The sequence below is a fragment of the Lygodium microphyllum genome, chromosome 18, assembly GCF_053477565.2.
Source record: "Lygodium microphyllum isolate KBCC chromosome 18, Lygodium_microphyllum_v1.1.10, whole genome shotgun sequence".
Taxonomy (NCBI): domain Eukaryota; kingdom Viridiplantae; phylum Streptophyta; class Polypodiopsida; order Schizaeales; family Lygodiaceae; genus Lygodium; species Lygodium microphyllum.
The window spans coordinates 108665440-108690841 of NC_141152.1; the positions used below are offsets into that span (position 1 = coordinate 108665440).

The window sequence follows — 25402 nt, forward strand, 5'->3', positions numbered from 1 at the left end:
CGAGCAGACACAATGATCGAGAAGTTCAATGACCTAGAGCTGAAGAGTGTTTGACAGTGATAGAGTGAGAGTGAGTCGTCGGATGGGTGTGTACAAATGTGGCACACGCAAAGAATAAAAGAATGTATTTATACTTAGGGTACCGTTAGGATGGGTTCACATGTGTGAAGTAATATATACATGGGAGAGCGCGTAAAGGGCTTTTGCACCCAGCACAATGAAGCATGGTCACTTTGTGCCAAGGCCATAGAGCAAACCTTTCAAAACCCACAAGTGAGCTTAGAATCTATTAACAATCATGTCTGTCTTGCACAATCATCTCCTACCTGTGAGCCTTAGTTTAAGTCAAATAGGGACATTAGCATTCGCAGATATGTCAACTCATGTGTGATTCTATGCATGCAAAGGCTGGGCACATTATTTAGGATATTTAGGCATTTTTATTTGTGTCATTTTATGGTCATATTGGGCATTTATTGCTTGCCAACCAACACTAAATGCTGGCAGACCTGATCATTTTGAGGACATGTTTTTGTTATATTTATTCATGCTCTTCCTCCCCAATCAGTCAGTCACTCATCATTACTTGTGGATCTTCTACTGAGAGAGGAGCCAGTGACTCACTGTTGTATGCGGCTGTCTCGTGTTGGATATGTGGATTCCATTTTCCAAGCATACATCTGAGTTCTCATATGTATTGTGTTTTTCAGTGTTCTTTCTTTCCCTTTCTCTTTTGTCTTGTGTTTCAGCAGTTTGTTACAGTATATGTTTACACTTCCATTGCTGCTCCACTTCTGACATGGTATCAGATTTCAGGTTCTATGCTCCTACTGTATTTTCTTTGCTGATTTCAGAACTGTTTTGATCATTGCTGATCAGGCAACTGCTGCTCCAACCAAACGACCTGTTTTACCTACGTTTTTGCTAACGTCAGCATCCGTACTGCCTGCATCAGCCCCTCTCTTGCCTGCGTATCAGTTCCAACCTGCGTTTTGGTGTCTCTGCATCTCCCCTTGGCTGGGAGACTGCATTCTCAAGCCGTTTTTGCTATTTCAGGCATTTTTTGGTTGATTTTTTGACTTTTCGCAGCAGTTTTCTTCTTGTTTTGGTCAAATTTTGGTGAATATTGCAAGTGACCTCTCATCTTCTACAGTCTGTGCTTGTGGTTTGGCTGTGTTTCCTCTCCAAATACCTTCTTTTCTCTACTTCTCTTCTAAATCCTCTACAAATGGCTTCTCCATGCTGTTTGCCGAGCTATTGAACGTCCTCAGCGGCCTTCTCCTGTTTTGATCATTGCTAATCAAGCAACTGCTGCTCCAACCAAACGACCTGTTTTACCTATGTTTTTGCTAACGTCAGCATCCGTACTGCCTGCATCAGCCCGTCTCTTGCCTGCGTATCAGTTCCAACCTGCGTTTTGGTGTCTCTGCATCTCCCCTTGGCTGGGAGACTGCATTCTCAAGCCGTTTTTGCTATTTCAGGCATTTTTTGGCTGATTTTTTGACTTTTCGCAGCAGTTTTCTTCTTGTTTTGGTCAAATTTTGGTGAATATTGCAAGTGACCTCTCATCTTCTACAGTCTGTACTTGTGGTTTGGCTGTGTTTCCTCTCCAAATACCTTCTTTTCTCTACTTCTCTTCTAAATCCTCTACAAATGGCTTCTCCATGCTGTTTGCCGAGCTATTGAATGTCCTCAGCGGCCTTCTCCTGTTCCAACTAATTTTGATGAAGACAACCATGAGGAAGCGGCGCTTACACGTGCTTACTCGGCCTTGCTTCGGTGTATTTCCAAAGAAGTCCTACCAGCGGTTACTTCCTACAAGACATCTTTTGACGTATGGGCAAAGTTGCAGCTAATATATGCGGCACCTTCCACCATGAGGGCACTTACTCTTTATGGACAACTCCACAAATTTTGTTCGAGATCAAAGATACTATCCAATCTTTTCTACTTCGTGTGACCCACATCCAAGACCAGCTTCAGCAAATGCAGTCTGCCCTTCCAAAGGCTCATCTTACTGGACTCGTACACTCCAAACTCCCTCCGGTGTTCGATGAAGTGGGGAATACTTTGAGGGCGCAGACATCATCGACTCCTATGAGTTTTACACATATGACCTCCACACTGCTTGAGTATGGTTAGAGAGAAGGCTTTCATCAAGTTCTAGTGAGGCTCTTGCAGCTTCAGAGAGGGGTTCGAAGAAGATGACTTTGAAGACCAGGTGTTACCTCTATGGGAAGAAAGGTCATTTACGGAAGGACTGCAAAGAGTTAGCGGCTTCCAGGAAGAAGAAAGAGAAAAAGATGAAGCGGGATGTGGACTCCTCCGACGAGTCACATCTGCCTCAGACTCAGACTCCGATCCTCCGGCCAAGGAGAAGTCCAAGGCGCGAAAAGGATCGTGGGACGGGATTGATAGCCCCTTTCTCAACTGCTTTCTGTCAAGTAGAAGCGGAAGTAAAGAGAGAGTGCATGCACATTAATCGAGGTGCTCAATAGTACTAAATAGTGAGTGAGAGAGAGTGAGTCGACAGATAAGTGTGTACCAGTGTGGCACACACAAAGAATAAAAGAATGTATTTTTACTTAGGGTACGGTACACTTACACCCGCTAGGGTGTGTTCACATGTGTGAAGTAATATATACACGGGAGAGCGTAAAGGGCCTTTACACCCAACAACCTCCCACTTAAAGATCCGAAGCAAACCTTTAGCCAACTCCCACAAGTCTAATGCAATGCTCATGTTGAGCCTTTGAACTTTTAGAGAGAACATCTGCAGGGTTATCCTGTGATTTGATCTTAGTCAGGGTGACTAGACCATCCCACTAGGGTGAGTTCACGTGTGTGAAGTAATATATACACGGGAGAGCGTAAAGGGCCTTCACACCCAACACTTTCTAGTGATGGTGATGACGGCATCCATCACGACTCTCCAGTGCCAGAGAGGGAGTGTGAGAGGGTGGTGAGATGGGGCAGCCGCGCCTCATCTATACATCTATACAGATGCACATGATCCAGAGAGAGACTTCCCTGACGCATTGATTGAAGTCTGGCAAGTTCAAATCCTGGAGCTAGGATTGCCATCCAAGTTCATGATAAGCTGTTTCTTTAACAAAGAGTGGGTTTGGTTCCTAGTCTCGAGCTCACATGAGGAGACACTTAAGCGGTCTGCTGGCCAAAGGCCAGGAATCCATATTCACATATGTTCCAGAGGCATTTTTGACAGGATGGTCATGTATGCTACTGCGCAACATTGGGATAGACACAGAGATATGCTATGATCTTCTCTATTTTCAAGAGCTGGTACGATTGACATCGACATCAGGTTCTCTCCGAGGCACCTTGGTGGTGGCTTGATCACCCACTGCTTGGATATCCATGGTTCTACTTGGCGGTTCTCTATTGTATGGTTTATAATTCATTCTCATTGTACCATTGTATTGTATCAAATCACCCATGATTTGAGGGAGAGTGTTCACAGATATATCAGCTCGTGTGAGTCTGTGCATGCAGAGGCTGGGCACATTATTTAGGATATTTAGGCATTTTCATTTGTGTCATTTTATGGTCATATTGGGCATTTACTGCTGGTCGACCAGCATTAAATGTTGGTCAACCTGATCATTTTGAGGACATATTTTTGTCCTATTTATTTAGGCTCTTCCTCCCCAGTCAGTCAATCACTCATCATTACTTGTGGATCTTTTGTTGGGGAGAGGAGCCAATGCCAATGCCCGTGCAGCCAATGACTCACTGTTGTATGCGACTGTCTCGTGTTGGATATATGGATTCCATTTCCTGAGCATATATTTGAGTTCTCATCTGTATTGTGTCCTTCAATGTTCTTTCTTTCCCTTTCTCTTTTATCTTATGTTTCAGCAGTTTATTACAGCATATGTTTATGCTTCCATTGCTGCTCCACTTCTGACGATTAGGAGCTCTAACACTCAGCGTGTCATGAGTTTTGACAGAGGAGGCAACTCTATTTAGAACATGCATTTCTTCTTTAGTCAGTTTTAGGTGCGTTCGCAAAGGCTGGTTATTTTCCAGCCTATGCATTTCTTCTTTAGTGGCTTGGACTGCATTCACACTGGCTATATGAGGTGATCTGCATTTTTCAATTTCACCAGCAATTTCTGCATTAAATAATGCAGGTCGGCCCGCACTGAAGCTTGGATTGATGCTGGACGGCCAAGTTTTTATGGATGTGGCTATATACATCTTATCTTCAGTTGGCTGGTTGTTATCTTCTACAGGTTTCAGCAAACTCTGGCATTCAAGGATTCTTCTCCATCTTCCAATGTTGCCTTCCATCATCAACCTGATCCTATGCCTTCACTGATGCCTTGGGGTGTGTGCAAGGACTGATCAGTCCTCTTCGTATTCAGCATTCTTTTGGAGTTTTGTATTTAAAATTCTTTTGGAGTTCAGTGCAAACTTTCTTCTTCCATTCTCTTCTTTCGTTGCAGTCTTTCTCTTCCGTTCTCTCAACATGTTCATGTTTCCTCTTCTGTTGCACACTCTCACATGGTACCATCACCAAAGTGAGAACTTGGAGACTTTACAAAGAGAAGACCACACTGTTTGGAGCAGTTTTGTTGCAAAAAATGCGACCTTGCTGCTTTGTTCAAGCCTTTTGCAAAGTATACAAGATATCTACAACTCTTCTTGCAAGGGTATAGTTGAGTTGTTCCAAAAAATGCCACATTGCTGCTTTGTTCAAGCCTTCTACAAAGTGCATAAGATATCTACAACTCTTCTTGTAGGGGAGTAGCGGATTTTCTCTCCATTCGGCCAGCCAAACACCAAAATGCAAGAGTTTTTTGTATGTTTGCAGGTCTATTTAAAGAGTTATGGAGTACTGGTTTGGCAACTTTGATCACTCAAATGAGGAGATTATTCAATTTTCCTTTAATGGGCAATCCCATCAGTCAAACTGTTGTGAAGAGCAACATGAGGATCAACATTCAAAGTCTCGTTCTTGCTTTGATAGATCGAGAAGATTGGAGCACCCTTCTCCCCTCCCATCCCCCCCAACTTTCCCTTCCCTACATGTTTCTCACATACCTAGCCCATACTACAAGTCCTGAAACAGCCGTGATGACTCCTTATGTTCAAGTGTCCATGCTTCCTTCTCTCCTCAATGAAGATCAACTTGATGGTGCGAACTACTCCATTGGTCTTGCAAAGTGGAGTGTATCCTTAACATCTTCAGCTTATGGGAGTTTGTTACTACCACGATGCAGTGGAGGATCCCTGCACTACTTCTACAATGGACTAAGCAACCCTTTGGGATTGGTTCAACTCCAGAGCGTGATCTTTCTCTTCATGAGTCCACATGATCCTGCCCTTGTGCATGTACACAAACTTCGAACCGTAGCGGAGGTGTGAACAAAGCTCTATTCATTGTACCATTAGAAGACCTTTGCCCACTATATCATCATGGAGAAGAAACTTCAAATGCTCTCTGTTGATAATTCCCCTTCTATGCACAATCACATCAATAGGATGGAGAACATGTGGAATGAGCTTGCATCGCTTGGCAAGATGATTTCATTAGAGGACGTAGCGATGATTCTCATTACTCAATTACGATCTTGCAAGTATAACATCTTCTACACCAGCATGCTTACCTCCAGGGTTGGGAAAGTCTTCCATGGGAAGAGCTAGCTCCACTTGTTTTTGAGCACAAATAACAACTCAAAGAGATTGATGACAGTGGATCTAGCCTTTTTAAAGATTTGGCTGCCGGTTCAAGAGGAAGCAATTAGAAGAACAAGAAGAAGAAGCAAGCTAAACATTTGAAGTCTTCCTCAAGCTCTAACACGAATTCAGAGAAGCCAAATGCCCACACTATATGAAGCGCACTCATCCCGAGAAGTGTTGGAAAGAATTGTTAGTCTGACATATCCTATCAATCTATCATCTCCTGGTTGTGAGCTCCATCGGAGTCTGACAGAGACAGTGGAGATCAAACTATGTTTTCCCATTCAGTTTTGTGTGCATATCTTACTCAATTGTTGTCAAGTGTGTTTACACTAAATACACAGCCATTTTCCAGCTTTGCCAAGGGCTGCACAGCCTGTCCCAATTGGTGCCATGTCAGCATTGTCCTGGCATCTAGTGTTGGTTGACCAGTTTTAGCAGGCCCACTGCTATTTTTAGTGCCATTTTTGGCAAATCAACCAATTTGGCTGGTTTTTTGCAATTTATAGCACGGCACTTGGGATGGAGCAAATCACTTGTGTTTTTCTATAGGTTGCACACTCCAACATCCATCTCCATTTGCATCTCCAATGTTGTCATCATCTTCAACCTGATCCGGTGCCCTCAATGACACTTTGGGCTATGTGCAGGGACTGATCAGTCCATTATTATATTAAGCATTCATTCCTCTTCAGTGCAGATTTCTCTTCCATTCTTGTAGTCTCAATCTTCTTCTACTCTCTAAGTTCGTGTTCCTCTTCTGTTTCGCACTCTCACATGGTATCATTGCCTAAGTAAGGACACAATTTTCAAACTGAGAAGACCACCCTACTGCTGAAAACAAATATTTTCAACCTGTTCTTTGCTGCAGGTGCTCTCAGCAAAGATGAGGCAGTGCCCTCACTAACACTTTGGGCTATGTGCAGGGACTGATCAGTCCATCATTATATTGCATTAATTCCTATTCAGCGCAGATTTCTCTTCCATTCCTGCAGTCTCTCTCTTCTTCTTATCCCTCTATGTTTGTGTTCCTCTTCCGTTGCGCACTCACATGGTATTATTGCCTAAGTGTGGACACAAAGGTTTCAGACTGAGAAGACCACCCTACTGCTGAAAACAGATATTTTCAACCTGTTGTTTGCTGCAAAAAAACACAAATTTTCTACATGCTTTAGGAGCTTTCGGCAAAGATGGAGTTGTTGAGAAACCACTTCTTCAGTTCACACACTTCATTTAGGGTTTCCACTGACAGCCCCAAAAAGGGCTGGTGTCCACATTTTGGCCACCTTTTCAGTGGGTGCCCACACAGTGGTACACCACCCTAGACAGCTTCCACAACTTGAAAGCATGGATCATAACCAACAACATTAAGACATGGGTAGCTTAGTTTCCTTCATTTGTCTTCAACTTTCTAAGGAATATGCAACTAGGTGTCCCTCTAGTATAAGTACACAATCCCAAGTAAAATATATCAATAGACATCTAACAATCGCTCAATGTACCAAGCATCAATCCTTGTCTTTCTAATAACCAAATCAATCAGCAATTTGTGAATTGAAGAAACACTCTCTTTCTTGTAAAAGCAAACCATTTTGAGAATTGAATAAACTCTCTCTCCAATAAATTGAAATATTTTTTTTCACTATCCAAACTCTTAAACAAGGCTAATATGAGAGAGCTTGCATCAGTCATCACAAACTCTTGATTTAGGTTGGGAAGCTTTAGAATAGGGGTTGTTACTACACTTTTCTTAAGTCTTTCAAATCCTTTTGACCTACCTCTGAGTATTCTCATGCCAAGAATGTGATTTACATCACCAAGATCCTTCATGTCAAAGCTGCCATGAAGACTTTGCTTCAGTGAGTCCAAGGCATAAGTATCCATGACAACAATCAGCATGTCATCAACATACAGCAGCAAGATAATCAAGCTGTCACCTGCGGCCTTCTTGGTGTACAAGCAGTGATCCACTTGACTTCTATGAAAACCTTAAGACTGCATAAATGTATCAAACTTATGATACCATTCTCTTGGTGCTTGTTTCAACCCATATAAACTCCTTTTGAGTTTACATACCATCTTCTCTTTCCCTTTTTCCCAAACCCTTCAGGCTGTTGCATATATATGTCTTCATGCACATCACCATGTAAGAATGCAGTCTTTACATCCATCTGTATGAGCTCCATATCTTCAGCTGTAACCAAGCCCAAAATGGTTCTCAATGTAGTCATCTTGATTACAGGAGAGAAGATCTCATCAAAGTCAACTCCATGTTCCTGTTTGTACCCCTTCACAACCAATCTTGCTTTGTACTTTGGCAAGGAACCAGAAGTGACCTTCATCTTGTAAACCCATTTACATGTAAGGGTTTTCTGTCCTTTAGGCAACTGCACCAAGTCTCAAGTGTCATTTTTCTCAAGAGATTCCATCTCTAACAACATGGCTTTATACCATTTCTTGTTGTCCTGTCTGTCCATTGCTTCCTTGAAGCAAGACGGTTCACCATAGTCTATCAACATAACATAATCAACCACATTGTTTGCACCAAGAACAAATCTACCAGGTTGTCTAGTAGCCCTAGACGATCTCCTAAGCCAATGATCATTGTTTGTTGGCTGTTCCTTCAAATTTTCACTTTCAACTTGGTGTCCTGGCATTTCAGCCTGCAAATTAGCATTAACAACTTGCTGTCCTGGCTATTCCTGCACATCTAGTGGCTCATTATTATGGGCAATAGCTGGCTGATCATTTCCAATATTATTTTCTGCATTTGCAGGTTCATTTACAGCAAGTATTTGCTGCTGTACAACGGCCATATTTTGCTATCCAAAATGTATTTCTTCCCGGAATACAACCCTACGGACCTCCTCAGTTTTTTCGGGCTGTTTATGCATGCGATCTTCCCGGAAGATAGCAACATTGCTGCGTACTACTTTCCTTTTCTCGGGATCCCATAATCTATAACCCATTTCTCCTTTATCACTATATCCTAGAAAAATACATTTACAAGACTTTGGCTCAAGTTTGCTGCGTTTTTCCTTATGTATGTGCACAAATGCTTCACAGTCAAACATTTTCAAGTGTGCATGCGAAGGTGTCTTGCCCGAACACGCTTCTTGGGAAACTCCCCCCCCCCCCCCCCCCCCCAAAAGACCTATTTGGTGATCGATTAATCAAGTGTACGATTGTCATAACAACCTCTGCCCAAAAACCATGGGGTAATGCAGCATGAGACAATATCGTACGGACCTTATCCTGTATGGTCCGATTCATACGCTCTGCAACTCCATTTTGGGGTGGATTATGAGGGGCAGTGAGCACCCTCTTTATCCCTTTGCTGTCACAAAATGCCTGAAAGGCCTTGGACACATATTCCCCACCATTGTCAGAGCGAAGACACTTAAGTGTCTTATCAGTCTGATTCTCAACCAATGCCAAGAATTTTTTAAACTAATCAAGCACTTCATCCTTGCTACGAATAGGATAAACCCATACCTTCCGTGTAGCATCATCAACAAAGGTGACAAAGTATTTATTTCCCTCTAAAGATAACCCTGGCATCTGACATACATCGGAATGTACTAACTCTAGAGGAGAAGATTTCAGCGAAAGAAACTTCTTATGAGACGTCTATGAATGTTTACCATAAACATAATGATCACAATGCTCAAAATCAGCATAACGAAGACAAGGCAAGTAACCCAAACAAGAAAGCACTTTCATTCTAGTTTGACTCATGTGTCCCAATCGGCCATGCCACAAAGAAACACTTGGCAGCTCGGTCACGGCAACAACATGATCACTCACACTAGATACATGGAGAGGATACAAGGTATCACTTTTACAACCTCTGGCAATCACTCTAGATCCCTTACAGATCTTCCACTTCGCATCACTAAAGGTGGTATGAAATCCATTGTCATCTAGTTGCCCTATGCTAATCAAGCTCTTATTGAGCTGAGGTACATGCCGTACATGCTGAAGTGTGAAGACAGAACCATGCTGAAATTGCAACTGCACACTTCCAATACCTGCAATGTCACATGCATAGTTGTCCTCAAGATGGACAACATGATGTCGACCCCCTGTATAGTCAGAGAACCACTCACGATGAGGGGTGACATGAAAGGAAGCACCTAAATCTAAAATCCAAGTATGCATGTCATCATCCATATCTGCAAGTAAAGCATGTGTACTAAAGTGTGAAGAGACAAGGAGTACGACATTGCCACTGTCACTGTCATGAGTGACTACATTCACCTCTTCGATTTTGACATTGCTCTTCTTAGGCTGACTCTTTCTTTTCTTCCTTGCTATCATCTGTCTTCTTGCCCTTTCCTTTCTCTTTCTTCTATTTATAGCAATCACGTTTAAAGTGACCCTTCTTGCCACAATGATGGCATTCAACATCCTTACCACGTGATTTACTGCGTCCCTTACTATCAGATTTGCCTTTCTGCTCTGATCTGCCCCTAGTATGCAAAGCACTAGAAGACTTACTGGATGCATTGTTCCGCCGATTCATTTCTTCCATGAGTAAAGCACTCTCTACATCAACATACAAAAGGATCACATTAGAATTGCTCATAGCAGTCCTGAATATATCCGAACTGTCTGGCTGGGTGCAAAGCAAGAACGTAGCCTTAAATTCTTCATCAATCGAGAACTTCAAGGCAACCAGCTAGCTGAAAATGGAGTTAAACTCACTCAGATGAGTAGATATTGTTGTACCCTCTTTCATACATAAATCCATAAGCTTTTTCAGCCAATAAACTTTGCTTGCGGCACTCTTCTGTGCATACAGTTCTTCCAGTCGAGTCCAAATAGCGTAGGCAAAGTCCAAACCTTCAATGTTAAACAACAATGCATCAGAAATCGATAGCTTGATGGTTGAGCGTGCAAGCTCATTTAACTCATCCCAATCTTCCTATTCCATATCTACAGGCTTTGCCCCTTTGGTCTTAATCGACTTTGCCTGCTTCTTCTGCAACAGGATATTGTAGCATTGTTTTTGCCAGACTGCAAAGTTATGTGCTCCTTCAAGCTTCTTAATGTGCATGAGATGGCTGTTGTCACTACTGCCAGCCATGATTTTCAGCCCAAATGTGACCAAAAAATTCAGCAAATGCAGGCCCAAACTGCACACAAGTGACCAAGGTACAAACAAGTACCAACCAGCAATAAATAACCACGTAAAAGCAGAAATTTCAGATCTGCAAATAAATTTTCAGAAGCACCAAACCTTGTGCTACAACACTCCACAACTAATTACAGCTGTTCCAAGGACAAATACATCACATTACATGAGAAGTCCCAAATTTTAGCTGCAATTTCTGTTGTACATACACCCACAGGCACAAAATTTGACACCCACTGTCAAAAGCTCCAAAATTTTTGTGCTCAAAGCATCAACCATACATCTGCACTGTCTCTGACATGCATAGAACAGGCCAATTTTGCCAAAATAGAGCAATTTCAGCACGAACCCCGTCAAGAAAGAGGGGTAAAAACTGAAAAAAAAAAAATTGAGAAAAAAGGAAAAGAAACGTGACGAGGGGAGGTCCGTTGACCCGCCATGCAATTGCTACGCGCCTGTCAACGTCAGTCACCTGCAGGTCGTCACCTCCGCTTGTCCACCATCAGCCCATCATGCGACCTCTGCCCCGCTACTCCCCATCCGTCAAACCTGCTGGTCACGCCTACCTGCCTCGTCGCCTTGTGCCACGACGTTGCCGTGTCACACCCAGCTGCTACCGTCGTCTACTTGCCAACAGTCTGCCTGATCCGTTGTGCAGTCACGCTTGACTTGTCTTGTCGCCTGCTCCTCAACAACGTTATGCCTGTAGCAAGCATTAACACAGCTGCTGCCTATTGGTCCAATGATGACGATTGTATTGTCAGCGGTGACTGCCGGTCATCACGATTGCATACTTGTGTAAACCATTGGCTCACTCCTGACGTCTCGAGAAGTGTGCACTCCTTGCTCGCTCTGATACCGGTTTGTTGTGACAGAGAGCGCAAGGATCGAGACACGCAATGCTTTCTCACAGCAAAGAGACACAGAGAGTGTAGAGTTGAGAGGAGAGTGAGCACGACTTGTGGGTACGATGACGAGTGTACCCCTTTAGGTTTTTAGATAGATATATATATATATATATATATATATATATATATATATATATATATATATATATATGAAAGTACAAATGTGCTAAGGGTGTGTTCACAACCATGCACATATAAAAGGCAGGATGGCCCTTTATTCCCAACACAACCTCGGTAGCTCATTGCAGCGGTTGCGAGGAGGCCATGGTACTAGTCAATCCTCCAGTGGCTCGAAAGGGCTTGGTGCGCATCGGATACATCTTATGGCCTTGAGCATAAAAATCTAAAAGCCGGTGCAGAATAAACTTTACGGCCCAAAAGGGAGAGGTGGCACAACGAGTGCATGGGGGGTAGACGCACATACTCGGATGAGGTAGAGATCAAAGGTCCATGTGGACAAGCATCGATGGGGTTCCGCTGATGCCTCAAGAGGAGCACCTAGTGATTTGTTCATCTACCTGTGGAGAAGTCATAGCACCGGAGTGTCTACCTGTATAATAGAGGGTGGTTGGGAGAGGAAGAGAAAGGTATCTTTGTCTCCTGGTGATGCAGTGGAAATGAAGGGGGAAAATAGTAGATGATGCGGAACTCGCAACATGTCTTTGACTTCTCTGATGAACAAGGTCCTTTACTCTCTAAGCTATTGCACTCTGATACGATGTCAAAGATAACATGTATGCTCTGATACCATGTCAAAATAAGCGACAATACAGAGAGACAATAGGGTTTGCAGAGAGTAACAAAGAGTGTGTAGTACGACAAACACTGACAGAGAATAGAAACTCTGAAACACAAGAACACGGTGATGATGCATTGAATCATGCTATGAGAAGAAAAGCTGATACAATGGAGACGAATCTCAAAAGATAATTGCATTGTCCTATCTGAATTAGGTAGCAACACGTGCGGGGTATCTACACAGTGAAGGGAGTGAAATGCAGTCCTCCGGGCAGTGGGCTATTGAAGTAATCACTGGAAGCTGAAGGACAGCAACTGAGGGAGTCAACCACACTCCTATCCTTGAGTGCTTGAGCTATCAAATGAAACCAGCCTTCCTTCTTGGAATGGGTGGTGATAACCTAATTTAAGAGTTAATTACAGCAATAAATAAATGCACATAAAATGAAATACACACTTTACCATAACATTCTTGGACAGTAGACACCCTGTTGGCCCCAAAATTGACGCCCCTTGCGATATTTCTTTAGCTTTCATTCAATTGGAAGGAGTACAACTTGAGATTCTTCAATCTCCTCCTGCTAACCAATTGCTCTTGCTGTCATAAATGTCCAGCAAGCCTTTTGGGTCATTTGCCCCTTGTTTCTGTGAGAGTGCGCAACGGAAAAAGAACACGAACACAGAGGAGGAGAGAGAGACAGCAGAAAATGAAGGAAGAAAATCTGCACCGACTGTAATGAATGCTGAATACAAAACTGTGGACTGATCAGCCCCTGCACGCAGCCCGAAGCGTCAGTGAGGGCACCAGATCAGGCTGATGATGACGGCAGCACCGAAGACGGAGGAAGATGACGGAGTCGGAGTGTGCACCTGCCAAAGGAGGAGGGAAGATGATAATACAACTGATTGTCAAGTGGGAAATGGCTATAAATAGCCAAAAAACCCAAAAACTAGCCGACCTGAAATTTGAGGCCATAAATATGTCCGACCAGCATTTAATGCTGATCCGACCAGCATTCAATGCCGGTAAAAATGCCAAGAATGCTCAGAAAAATCCCGGAAAGGTGGACAATGTCCGCAGGTGAGGCAAGCTGAAGAATGCAGAAACTGCCCCGGGAAATGCACATAAAATCCCGACTGGAGGAGAAAATGCACTGAAATGCTACCTCCTCCGTCAAAACAAGTGATAGACAAGTCAGAGCTCCTAAAGTCCTCGTCTGACTCAAACTGAGGCTCACAGGCAAGAGATGACAAGGCATGACAAACATGACTGCTAACACCCCCTCTCAGATCCTGGATGTGACTGAAGGCCAAGGGAGAAACGGATCCTGGGGTGGCAAGAGGAATGCCAAGGTCGATGAAGTCCGTCGATGTAGACTGCTGCTGAATGAACTCCTCACGATCCTGGGAATCCCCCTCTAAAACACTAGGGGCCAGGGAATCCACAGCCGCATCACCGAGATCGTCCCCCTCGGAAAGGGATGGGGGGTACGAGGAAACCACCGGAGGAGAGGGTGGGGGATGGGAAGGAACCTGTGGAATAGAAGGTGCACAAGCGGGAACGGGTGTAGCAATAGACTGCCTCGGAGGACCCTGCATCAAAGAAGGGGAATGGAGCCTGTAAAGCCCGCTCTCCTGCCAACCTGTAGATAAGACAACTCCTGTAAAAGAATCCTCAATAACAACGGCATGCTCGGTGAAGATCACTCGTGTGCCAAGCCTCGTAAGGCCATAAACTGAGAGGAGGGGAAGGCCCAAATCCGGAACATGTAGGGCCTGTGAAAAGGAGCTCAAAGGTCGGTCGGTAAACAAAGGCAATGTGCCAACACCACTAATAGACACCGATAAAATGTCACCAACAGTGACTGAACCCTCTGATGGACGGAGATCCTGTAACAAATCACCTCGGGGAGTCATATGACTCGAAGCACCACTGTCCACTAACCAAGGCTGCGCAGAAGACACTGCAGCCACGGAAGAAGGATCCTCCTCCAAAGCATGGATATGAAGGAACACTGACTCATGGGTAACAGCTGGTGTAGAGGTAGAAGAAGGCTCCGATGTAGATCCACCCTTCGCTCCCGGACGAAGGTGAGGGTACTTCTTCCAGCATTTCTCCTCGGGATGTGTCCCTTTCCCACAGTGTGGGCACTTCGGTCTCTCTGAACCTGAGTCAGAGCCTGAAGAATTGTCCTTCTTCTTAGCCTTTGACTTCGTCTTCTTCGTCTTTTGTCCTCCCGAACCTGCAACAAAGGCTCTAGTGGAGTCGGATCCACTAGCACTGACCTCTCTGAGTCACTCGTCATGCTCCAAGACAAGCGGGGATAGCTCCTCCCATAGAAGCTTCTCACGGGTCCTCGATGTAAGAAGGCTGGTGTAGAAGACATCAAACCGAGGCGATGGCAGCTGAGTCAAAAGAATCATAGCCATGTCTTCAGAAGATATCGTCCGACCGAGGGATGCAAGCTCATCCCTCATATCCTGTAATCTGTTGATGTGGTCCTTCATGGAAGGACTATCATCAATAGCGAGCATCCGCAACTTCTTTTCAAGAGATATCCGGTGGGCAAACGTCTTCTGTTGATAGAGAGACGCGAGCTTTCTCCACACGTCTGCTGCAGTCTTCAACCTGTGAACATGAACAAGGACAGAATCCTGCAAACTCAGAAAGAGGAAAGATCTGGCTCTAGAATTAAGCCGATCCCATAAGGCTGCACGATCCATAGATGTCCCATCTGCGAGATCCACCTTAGGCCGGGGAATAGGAACAGAAACAAGCTCCCAAAGATCGAAGGAGTCCAAGATACACTCCACCTTGCAGGACCATAGAGAAAAGTTGGAGCCATCCAACCGGTCCTCTTTGGGCAGCTGAGGAAGTACGAGTACCTGTACAGGGGGTACCAAAGGCTGCATCGTCGGCCCACTGGAAGGGGATCGCCGAGATACATGAATAGAAGGGGGACGGGAAAGAGGAATAGACTCCGGACGACGGTCCTCGTGATAAAAATCACGCCTCCGTTCAGATGAGTGTTGAGACAAAAGCTCGTCATCTGAGTCATCAAAGCCCGTAAACTGATGAGAAGACATCTTCCAATCTGCAAAACACCAAACACCAAAGAAAACTGTGCCGAAGCCGAAGTAGGACCAGCAGTCTGGTCACCAACCACCAAAACACAGGCTGTGATAGCCTACAAACACCTGGAGCTGCAAAACGCAAAGGTATCTGATGAAGATCACCAGAACAGAAACCGCCAGCACCAAAACGCAGCCTGGGAGTGGGTCGCCAGCAGGAGATGAGCCATCAAGAGTGAAAACGACCACCAGATCTGCAGAACACAGCCTGATGATGTGTCGCCCAGCTGAAAGAGGGGCCGCCTGATGGAAAACGCAAGCAGGAGGGGTCGTTTGATGACGTGGCAGCCTCTAGAGGAGTCGTCTGCAGCAAACGCAAGAAGAATGGCCACGTGGAGGGGCCGCCTAGGCAGTTGGAGATGAGGCAACAGCAGCAGAAGAGGGGTGAGGTATCTCTCCATAAGGTTAGGTCCTCCGTGCTATCAGTCAGGCTCTCATACCATGTGAGAGTGCGCAACGGAAGAACACGAACACAGAGGAGGAGAGAGAGACAGCAGAAAATGAAGGAAGAAAATCTGCACTGACTATAATGAATGCTGAATACAAAACTGTGGACTGATCAGCCCCTGCACGCAGCCCGAAGCGTCAGTGAGGGCACCAGATCAGGCTGATGATGACAGCAGCACCGAAGACGGAGGAAGATGACGGAGTCGAAGTGTGCACCTGCCAAAGAAGGAGGGAAGATGATAATACAACTGACTGCCAAGTGGGAAATGGCTATAAATAGCCAAAAAACCCAAAAACTGGCCGACCTGAAATTTGAGGCCATAAATATGTCCGACCAGAATTTAATGCTGATCCGACCAGCATTTAATGCTGGTAAAAATGCCAGGAATGCTCAGAAAAATCTCGGAAAGGGTGGACAATGTCCGGCAGGTGAGGCAAGCTGAAGAATGCAGAAACTACCCCGGGAAATGCACATAAAATCCCGACTGGAGGAGAAAATACACTGAAATGCAATAAACTGAGTGCTCTAGAATGAGCTACCTCCTCCGTCAAAACAAGTGATAGACAAGTCAGAGCTTCTAAAGTCCTCGTCTGACTCAGACTGAGGCTCACAGGCAAGAGATGACAAGGCATGACAAACATGACTGCTAACAGTTTCCACCAGGACTTCTTCTCCAATTTGACCCTTGTCTGGCCAAATGCTACCCCAAATCAATTCGGGATGGGCTGGCTCCTAAAATCCCTTGATAATCTTCAATTATCAGCTGCTGATTTCAGTCCCTTGAGCCTTCAATCTCTGGCACGGATCCCAAGGTGCCTGCTAAACCCTAATTTCTGCTGTGAATTAGGGCTTACTGTAGAAATTACAGATCAGCCCACCAAAAATGGCTGAGATCTCCTCCGAATGGCTGAGAATTGCTGAGAATGGCTGAGCATAGGCTGAAAGAGATGAGAGAATGCTGTAGAGAGAGAAAATTTTGAGGTTTGTCGCGAAGAACTGATCAAAATCAGCTGCTGCCCTGCTGTACCAGCCCCAAACACATGCACCAACAACAATAGGAGCATCAAAGACTGTGATCTTCAGGAGAAAGTGCATCAGCAGCAATTGTCAGCTTCCCAAGGTCAAGAATATGCAATCTCCATCACCAAAATGGTCTCCAATGGCTGGGAATTGGCCCCAAAAGCTGGCAACAATAGTCCAACACCTCTTTCCAACAGGTCCCAAATGAAAAAACGAGATTTCCCTCTCCCTTCAGCCCTATTTAGCCTTTCCCCCACTTGCATGGGAAAGTTTTGCCAAGTGGCAGCTTTCTTAATCCATTTTCAGCAATTTCCAGCCATTTAATTAATTTTCAGAATTAATTCAGCCCTTAATCCATGCCCAAAAAATTGACCTTGCCCATCCAAAAATTAATTGGCTAGGCCATTTGCAACCCAAAGTGGTCCCATGCATTAATTGACCCTTGGACAAGCATTAATCCATTAATTAATGCCTAGTCCCTAGTATCACCATTGACACTTAATGGCCAATTAATGGTCCTAGGGGCAAACTGACACCAAAATTCACCTAGAATCTAACAAGTGTAACTTGTTACAACTTTTGCCTTTGACACCCATCTTTTTCACAGGGTCCTTCGGTCTTCAACAGTGAGAAAGTAGCTTGCACCTCACATGTGCAACACATGTGCCTCTTTTAATTGCACATTTGATTAATCCTTTAATCAAATGTCAATTAAACATAAGCAAAGCATCAAATTTTCACGTCCTCGTGACACAAATGCATGGAGAGCAGCCTAGATGCTGATGCCAGGTGGATGACGATGACGCTAGATGATGGAGCATGAGCCAGGCTGCAATAACGCAGGTCCCAACAGCCTCTACGACAAAGGAGTGATGCTAGGTGATGGAGAATAAGTCAAGTTGCAAAAACACATGTCCTAGCATCCCTTGTGATAGACGAATGATGTAAGGTGATGGAGGAGGAGCCAAGCTGCAAAAACGTAGGTCCCAACAGCCCTTGTGATAGACGAGTGATGAAATCACCGATGCTCGATGATGGAGACCATCGCAATGCTGAAGCCAAGCTAGAGATGATGACACCAGGCAAGGAGAAGATCTCCACATTGGAAAATGCAGGTGAAGGTGGAGCCTAATAGAGAAGGGTGTTGATGCCAAGCAAATGATGGTGACACCAAGTGGAAGATGCTCCAAATGCAAGGCTTGATGATGGAACAGGACGCCTGAAGCAAAAGAGGAAGGGTGAAGACAGCCATGAGCCATGAATTGCAATGTTCTCCTGAAGGGGTGTGAGGTTGGTGGAAGGGGTTGGTGAGAGAAGAAAAGTGGTGGTGGTGACCATAGAAGGTGGTCAAGAATGACTGAAGAGAGAGATGGTGAATGAATGAAGTGATTGCCTTTACTTACAACAATACGGTGCATAGTTCCACTCGCAAAGCTCCATTTGAGGTGGTTAAGGGTGACAAGAAGGTACCATCTATCTTATAGACTAAGGATAAGATCTTTGAGGCTGATCGTTATGTGGAAAACTTGGATGCAACCTATGCAAAGATAAAATATGCACTTCAAAGGTCACACAAAAAGCAAAAGAAAGTAGCTAATCGCCATAGACGTGCTTTGCAATTTGCAAAGAGTGATAATGTATTGTTGTGTTTTGAAAAGACAAGGCTGAAAAAGATGAAAGGAAGAGAGAGATTGTATCCGAAGTTAAGTATGAGATACTATGGGCCCTTCTCAATGATAGAAAAGATCAGCAATGTGGCATATAGGCTGAAATTACTACCACATTGGTGGATACATAATGTCTTTCATGTCAGTTTGTTGAGGCCTTTACTTGGTAATGTACTAGAGAATATATCTATAGAAACTCAACCTAAGGTTGAGTAGCTAAATGAGATCTTGATACCTAAGCACATCTTGGGACACAAGGAAAGCAATGTTAGAGATAAAGTTTCCAAGAGATACTTGATGAAGTCTGAGAACTATTCACCAATGGATGCAAAGTAGATTAAAGAGAATGACTTGGCAAACCATCCTCGATTGTTACAACTTTACCTAGATGCCTTTTAGTTATAGTCAACTTTGGTTCGAGCTCAATCAAATTCAGCGAAGCAGGGGTCCGGAGCATTGCCTGATGCTCAAGAGGGAGGTAGCACTTCCACTTCGCCACTTTTGGACAGCTCTCATATGTAGTGGATCTCGGATGTATTCAACATTGATTTTCCCTCCGCTCAGGCAATTTTACACAAAAACACAAATTTTCTAATGTGATTGCAAAGCTATTACAGAGATGGAATACCACCAATTCAATGTGTTTGATGGCTTCGATGCGGAAATCATAGGCATCCTCTCACTAGTCTAAATGTAGCAAAGAGTGGCACAAAGAATGGAGATCACGGCCTCATTCCAAAAAGAAATATCACTCTAACAGGTTTTGAAGATCAAGGCGGCTTTCTCCTCCTCTCACTTCTTTACAAGTCTCCCACAGGGCCTGTCCTTCTAGCCCTTGTGTTGCTATAATGGCACCCTCTATACAGGTGCCGGTTCTTCCTTCCTTACCCAAAGAAGATGGACTTGACGGGTTGAATACTCTCTTTGGTCATGCAAAGCAGAGTGCTTCCTCGACACCTTTGATCTTTGCGATTTTGTTACCATGTCTATTCCTCAACCTCTAAAGGATCCCGCCATTGGTTCTACTATGGACCAAACAACAAGATTCTGTCCTTGTCCATGTACATAGGTTGCGGTTGGCAACGGAGGTGTGGACAAAGCTCTCCTCTCTATCATCAAGAGACCTTAGCCCACCATATTACTCTCGAGAAAAAACTCAAAATCACCCCCTCAAGGTATGGATCCTTCCAAAAATTGGTAAAATCTCAAGGGAATTCTAGGTAAAATGGAGGTGTATGACGGGAATAGAATTTCCACACAGAGTAGGGGTATTTTGGTAGTTTTCCTTTCAATAAAACTCCCCTCCCTCCATCTCTCTATCCAACCTTCATTTGTCACTCACCATGATTCTTCTACACAAGCCTTTGATAGGCCTCCTTACTCAAATGTGAGGAGAATACCTTAGGGTTTGTATAGAAAATACAAAGTGTATATGAACTCATCTAAAACAATTGAACTCAAAAAGAGATTCAAGGAAACTCAAAACAACAAAAAGTGTAGAGTAAAGGAATAACCAATGAACTGAATAACATAATATTTGTCCAAAGAGCAAAGAAAAACTCAAACCATTCTCTCCAGGAGCAGGCTGAGCAGAGGGAGTCAATGGAGATAGCCCCCAAATGATCCCGAAGCAACACACCACCAATGCTCAGATGTCAGAGGATGCCACTGCAGCTGAAGAATAAGAAAATGGAGCTGTAACAATCCCAGAGAAGTGGGCAGCAGCAAATGCAGCCGGTAGAGAAGAAAACACAGCTATCTGGATGGTCCGGGAATCAAGCAGCAGCACGAACAAGTAAAAATGCAGGCAGTAGACTGTGGTGATGGTGACATCAGCCAGGTCAGTCAAAACAGCAGCAAAACGCAGCTGTTTCATTGCTGGAAATGCTGGACAATCAGCTCCAAACAGGTCACCAGCAGCCTGGACAGGTTGAGGCAGCAGGGAGGCAGCTGGGCAGCAGCTGTACAGCAACAGGGTGGCCTGCTGCACAGCAAACACAGCTATTCTAGGAGCAGCAAATGGCTTGGCAATAGGTGGAGCAACCAGCAGTAGATGGACAGCAACGGTGAGGGTGCAGCTAATGGTTGAGGGATGTGCAAACTGGCTGGACAGATCCTTGTTTATAAACACAAGCCAACCAACGTCTAGGGTGGCACCCAAGCACTCGGGTGGTGCCCAGGCATTTTTGGGACATTTAATATTTGAGCCTTGGGGATGTTTTTATGAGCTGAAAAAAGTGACTAAAGTTAATTAACCTTTTGTAGCTTACAGCAGATAACACTCTAGCATCCAAATATTTTCATAGATTTCCGTGGATGGACAAGGTTTTGTGATTTCAAGATTGATGGATGGACAAGATTGTGTGATATTCAACAATCTTGAAATGCATTGGGAGGCTTTCATAAAGCTCTATCTGCCAATGACATCATGAAGTATTGCTTCTCAAATAAGACATCCTCATCATTCAGTCTAGAATGGAAGTTCAACTATGATATTATTGCAATCGTTAAAAGCAATACACAAATTTCACAAACTAGACTTGACCCCTGGGGTATTGTACATGATTGTCTTGCCAACTGCATTATTCAGAATTACAAGGTTTTATTATCTAAAGATTCGTACTCTGTCTGTCATATGATTATGTTAAGTCTTGATGCCAACATAGTGCAAACATGAAACCTTCAATTGTGCTTCTAGATCTTCGAGCTGTTGCTGGTAGAATAAAGATTCTTCAGCTGCCAGTTCTGCCAACTCCCTGTCAGGTGAATCCTTCATCTCTGACCAAAATCCCAAAGAAAAAAAAAAGGAGGGAACAATGCAATCAAACCATAGAGGAATCAATCTTGGAACTTGAATTTTACAACACTGTAATATAGAGAAAAGAGTCTACCTTTGGATTCTTCCAACTGAGATTGAGAATTCTTGAACTGTTGATAGATCGTGACTACCTGTCATATTGCTTGCAGGATTAAACTAAGCGAGAGCTACTTTGAAAGTATGGAACAAAATCAAAAGAAGAGATCCACAACCTGCTCTAATTCTGCGACTGACTTGGCAAGCTTCTGATATTCACCAGGATTACTCGCAACATCAGGATCGGCCAGCCTAACCTGAGAGAAAAGTGTCTGCTGAAGCTTGGGAATGCAAAAATAACAAAGGTCAGCATGACAATAAAACATGCGAATACCGATAATTCCTTGTAGGTTCGCTCGGCTGAGTCGAGTTTGGCTATCAAGTAAGGTTCCTGCAAAGTAGAAGCAAGCACTCAATGATGTTTATGACTCGTCAATGTTCGGCTATCAAGATACGGGTCAGAAGTAAGCATTCTGTGATGTCTCTGTGTGATCAATCAGTTGCTCGGTGCCATGGAATGCGAAGCCATCGGTCGATTACTCACCGCCATACAAGTGACTGAACCGCTAGCTAATCTCCTGCGTAATATTAAATTGTCAGCATTCACCATCCACTGTTGACTTCTCCGCGACCACAGTGGCAAAGTCCTTCCGCTTGTGCTTGTCTGCAGACCTGAGCGCGACACGACCGGAGAGGAGAAGAGCCATCCTGTGGCTGCCATGGAAGCCATTCCGCACCGTGAGTGGAGAGAGAGCATAAAGTTACAATTTGAGCATACGATTTAACTTAATTTTTCGATTTTTAATAATGCGTGGTAGTAATTAAATTATCAAAAATGGTATATTTACATCACCTCCTTCAGATGAGCACGGGACAACCTAGCTATGTGATCTTAGGGACCCTATGAACAGATTGCTCACGTGGAAACAAGTGATCGTTGGAGCCATACTATATACTAGGCACTCCACACCTAGATTCTTCTGGCGTTTCGTGGCCAGTATTCTTTCAATGCTTTCGCACTGGTATTTGAAAGACCGATGTTATTAACATTTAAGGGACTTCACGTCCTAATGTGCATTTCATGTGGCAATGAGATTTGTGGGTGGTTGAGTCACAAAGAAGCCAAACATATATGTGTGTCTGTGTGTGTGATTTATATGCATGTATTCATTTTTCTAGTCTCATAAGCTCATCATTGTTGGTGCAGTAGAGTGTGCGTCATAAAATAAGATATTGTTGGGGCACTCTTCCTCCCTCCCTTACCCTATCTCTTTGTCTCTCATTCCCACATGTGAAGGTAAAGGACCTTGGTATGTAATGGTAAAAAAATTATATCCACACATAGTATTTCTCTATCATTTTTCTAAATTTAACTTGCCCACTTCACTTTATTCATCTCTCTCTGTCTCACATACACTCTCTCTCATACAGATGCAACTTTCTCTAGTTCCTAAGAGACCAAGATGACATTGTGGAGCTAAAGTCCTCTCTCTTGAAAGATGCACACATACATGCACACATGCATACATACTCAATAGAGAGACCCATCATAATATTGAACCCTAAAGTTAGAATCAAAATTTATCTAAGTGAAGAATCCCATGTGTGAACAATATTTTTACAAAAAATAAAGGTCATCATCTTTGCACAATTTCAAATATAAGGTCCTCTCTTCTCCAACCTTCCTCAACTATTCATCCTTCCACACTTTTCATACAATGCATAAACATCAATATAAAAAGAGAAATATCATTTTATATTTGTAAAACTCAACTTGTATCCTTAAAGACATGCATATGCATATGTGTATTCCCTTACACTATGATTCTCGTAAGACTTAGTACTTTGTTTCAAGGATTTACCCATCATAGGTGAAGACTACATGGAATTTTCCGTAACCAAGCATTTGGACTTTGGCCAATAATCTCACAACATCCTTTAAATCTCACCTCCCTCCTCTCTCGCAAATCTCTCAACAACCCCATCCTATGCCCTTCCTCCCCGACCTATGTAGCCCGAGCTACCTTGACCCCCATGGCAATCACCCACAAGGTGAAATTATCTATTAGCTTAGCCACCTTCCCCACCCTTACTTCTTCAACCTCCTCAAACTATTGTGGTTATAGACTATAACCATCCTTGTATGGCCATATAAGATATGCTCTTAGTGGGTGCAATTGTCAAGGATGCATACGAGTCCCCTTTGGAGTAATGATCTCTTAAGCCTCCTAGTGAATATCAATCAAGCTTTGGCTTTGACTTTCTTATTTACTTTGTTAGAAGTTCTTCAAGTGCCACTTCCTCTCCAAGGCCATGCATGACCTTACTCTACGTGTACTCAACCACCACCAACCCTTTCTCCTCCTCTAGGTCTTGCCCCCACACTACCCCCTTCTCTCCCTAGATAACCACTCCCTAAGTGGGCTTGGGTCCCACTAGTGACACCCACTACCCATAACCTTTTTAGTTGTTGCATGAACTCCAACACCTCCATAAAGTTAGCTTCATCTTTGCACCCCCTACCACATCATTGTAGGTCACCCTCGTGTTGGGATCCATCTGCAGCTTGTGGTGCAAGACTAACCCAGGTCCATAGATGCTAAGAGATTAGATACTTTATTTCAATAATTGAAAGCCACCATCAAAATTACTCAAATAGACAAATGCTTCATTACACTTCATTATATCCTCAAACATGTTTGGATCGTTGAGTATATTCAAGTCTAGCTATAGAAAATATTGAATTTTTAAAAGAAAAAAATCTAAAAGACCTTTAAACACAACAGTTAGAAATCTAAATACTTCCAACATTTATTTTCATTCCTTCCAACAATAGAGTGAGTGCTCAAAAAATGAGTAGAAGAGTTGAGCTGCAATATATCATTATGCAAAGACAATATTCCAAAGGCTACAGAACTCTAGCCTCTTGCAATTTAATTGTGATTTTAACTAGTGTGATTGACTAATTACAACATATATACTCACATGCTTGGATCACAGTAAACCAAAATTATCAAAATTAAAAGTACACATAAGTTTAAAAAAAAGCTAGTGTTCACTCTTTATAAGAATTTTTACAAGGATTTCACTATCTCAAGGATATGTGGAGAAGCACATTACTTACATGTCAAGGATTGTTCACATCAAAGAGATAAATTTAATTGAATAGCTAGATTGGGCATGCAATCAATACATGATGCTATCATTCTTGGGCAGTCCCATCTTTATTATTTCTGTCACATATACCAGTACTTTTGGGTACCTAGAGGCTATAGCCAAATATGGTTAACCATGTAGGAGTAGCTTTAGCGGTATAATCCATTGCCTTCTTTTCAACCTACTTCACCTTGACAGGATTGGATGTTTGTGAAACGTGATGATTTTTATAAAAGGTGGGCTATTTAGATCTACCACAATATGATGGAGGATAAGTGATGGGTCACTGAGAGATCTGATAAAGTCTGGCATGCTTAGGATAGTAGAGAGAAGTGGCAAGACAAATTTCTTCAATTGTGGAGGTCCAAGATTCCTTATCAAGGGAAAGTCTTTGTATGAAGACTGCTTATCAATGATCTTCCTACTAGAGATGTCCTACATGCTTGCAATAAGAGCTCATGGGGCCATTGTTGAGAAATGGCAAATGATGTATGCTCCAAGAAGAGATGTCCTAAATCCCATATGCATAATGAGGAGAATGGAACAACCCAACTACTACAAAGCATTGTACTTGACACTCATTTCAGTGAAATGGAACTATCAATTTGAGTCATTGTCAGTGTCATTGTCCATCGT

At 43.5% G+C, this 25402-nt stretch overlaps 1 protein-coding gene across 1 annotated transcript in view; it reads right to left on the bottom strand.

Annotated features, from left to right (window-relative positions):
* APG3 (Peptide chain release factor 1) overlaps positions 1-22365 on the bottom strand; it is a 78941-nt gene extending 56576 nt beyond the window's left edge. The window contains exons 1-5 of the mRNA XM_087699101.1: positions 22155-22365; positions 21945-22001; positions 21787-21867; positions 21648-21705; positions 21437-21534 (exon numbers count right to left, since the gene is read on the bottom strand). Of these exons, the coding sequence (XP_087555227.1) occupies positions 21437-21534; positions 21648-21705; positions 21787-21867; positions 21945-22001; positions 22155-22340 (480 nt within the window). The 5' untranslated portion in view covers positions 22341-22365. The remainder of the gene's footprint in view (positions 1-21436; positions 21535-21647; positions 21706-21786; positions 21868-21944; positions 22002-22154) is intronic.
* Positions 22366-25402: the final 3037 nt, after the last annotated feature.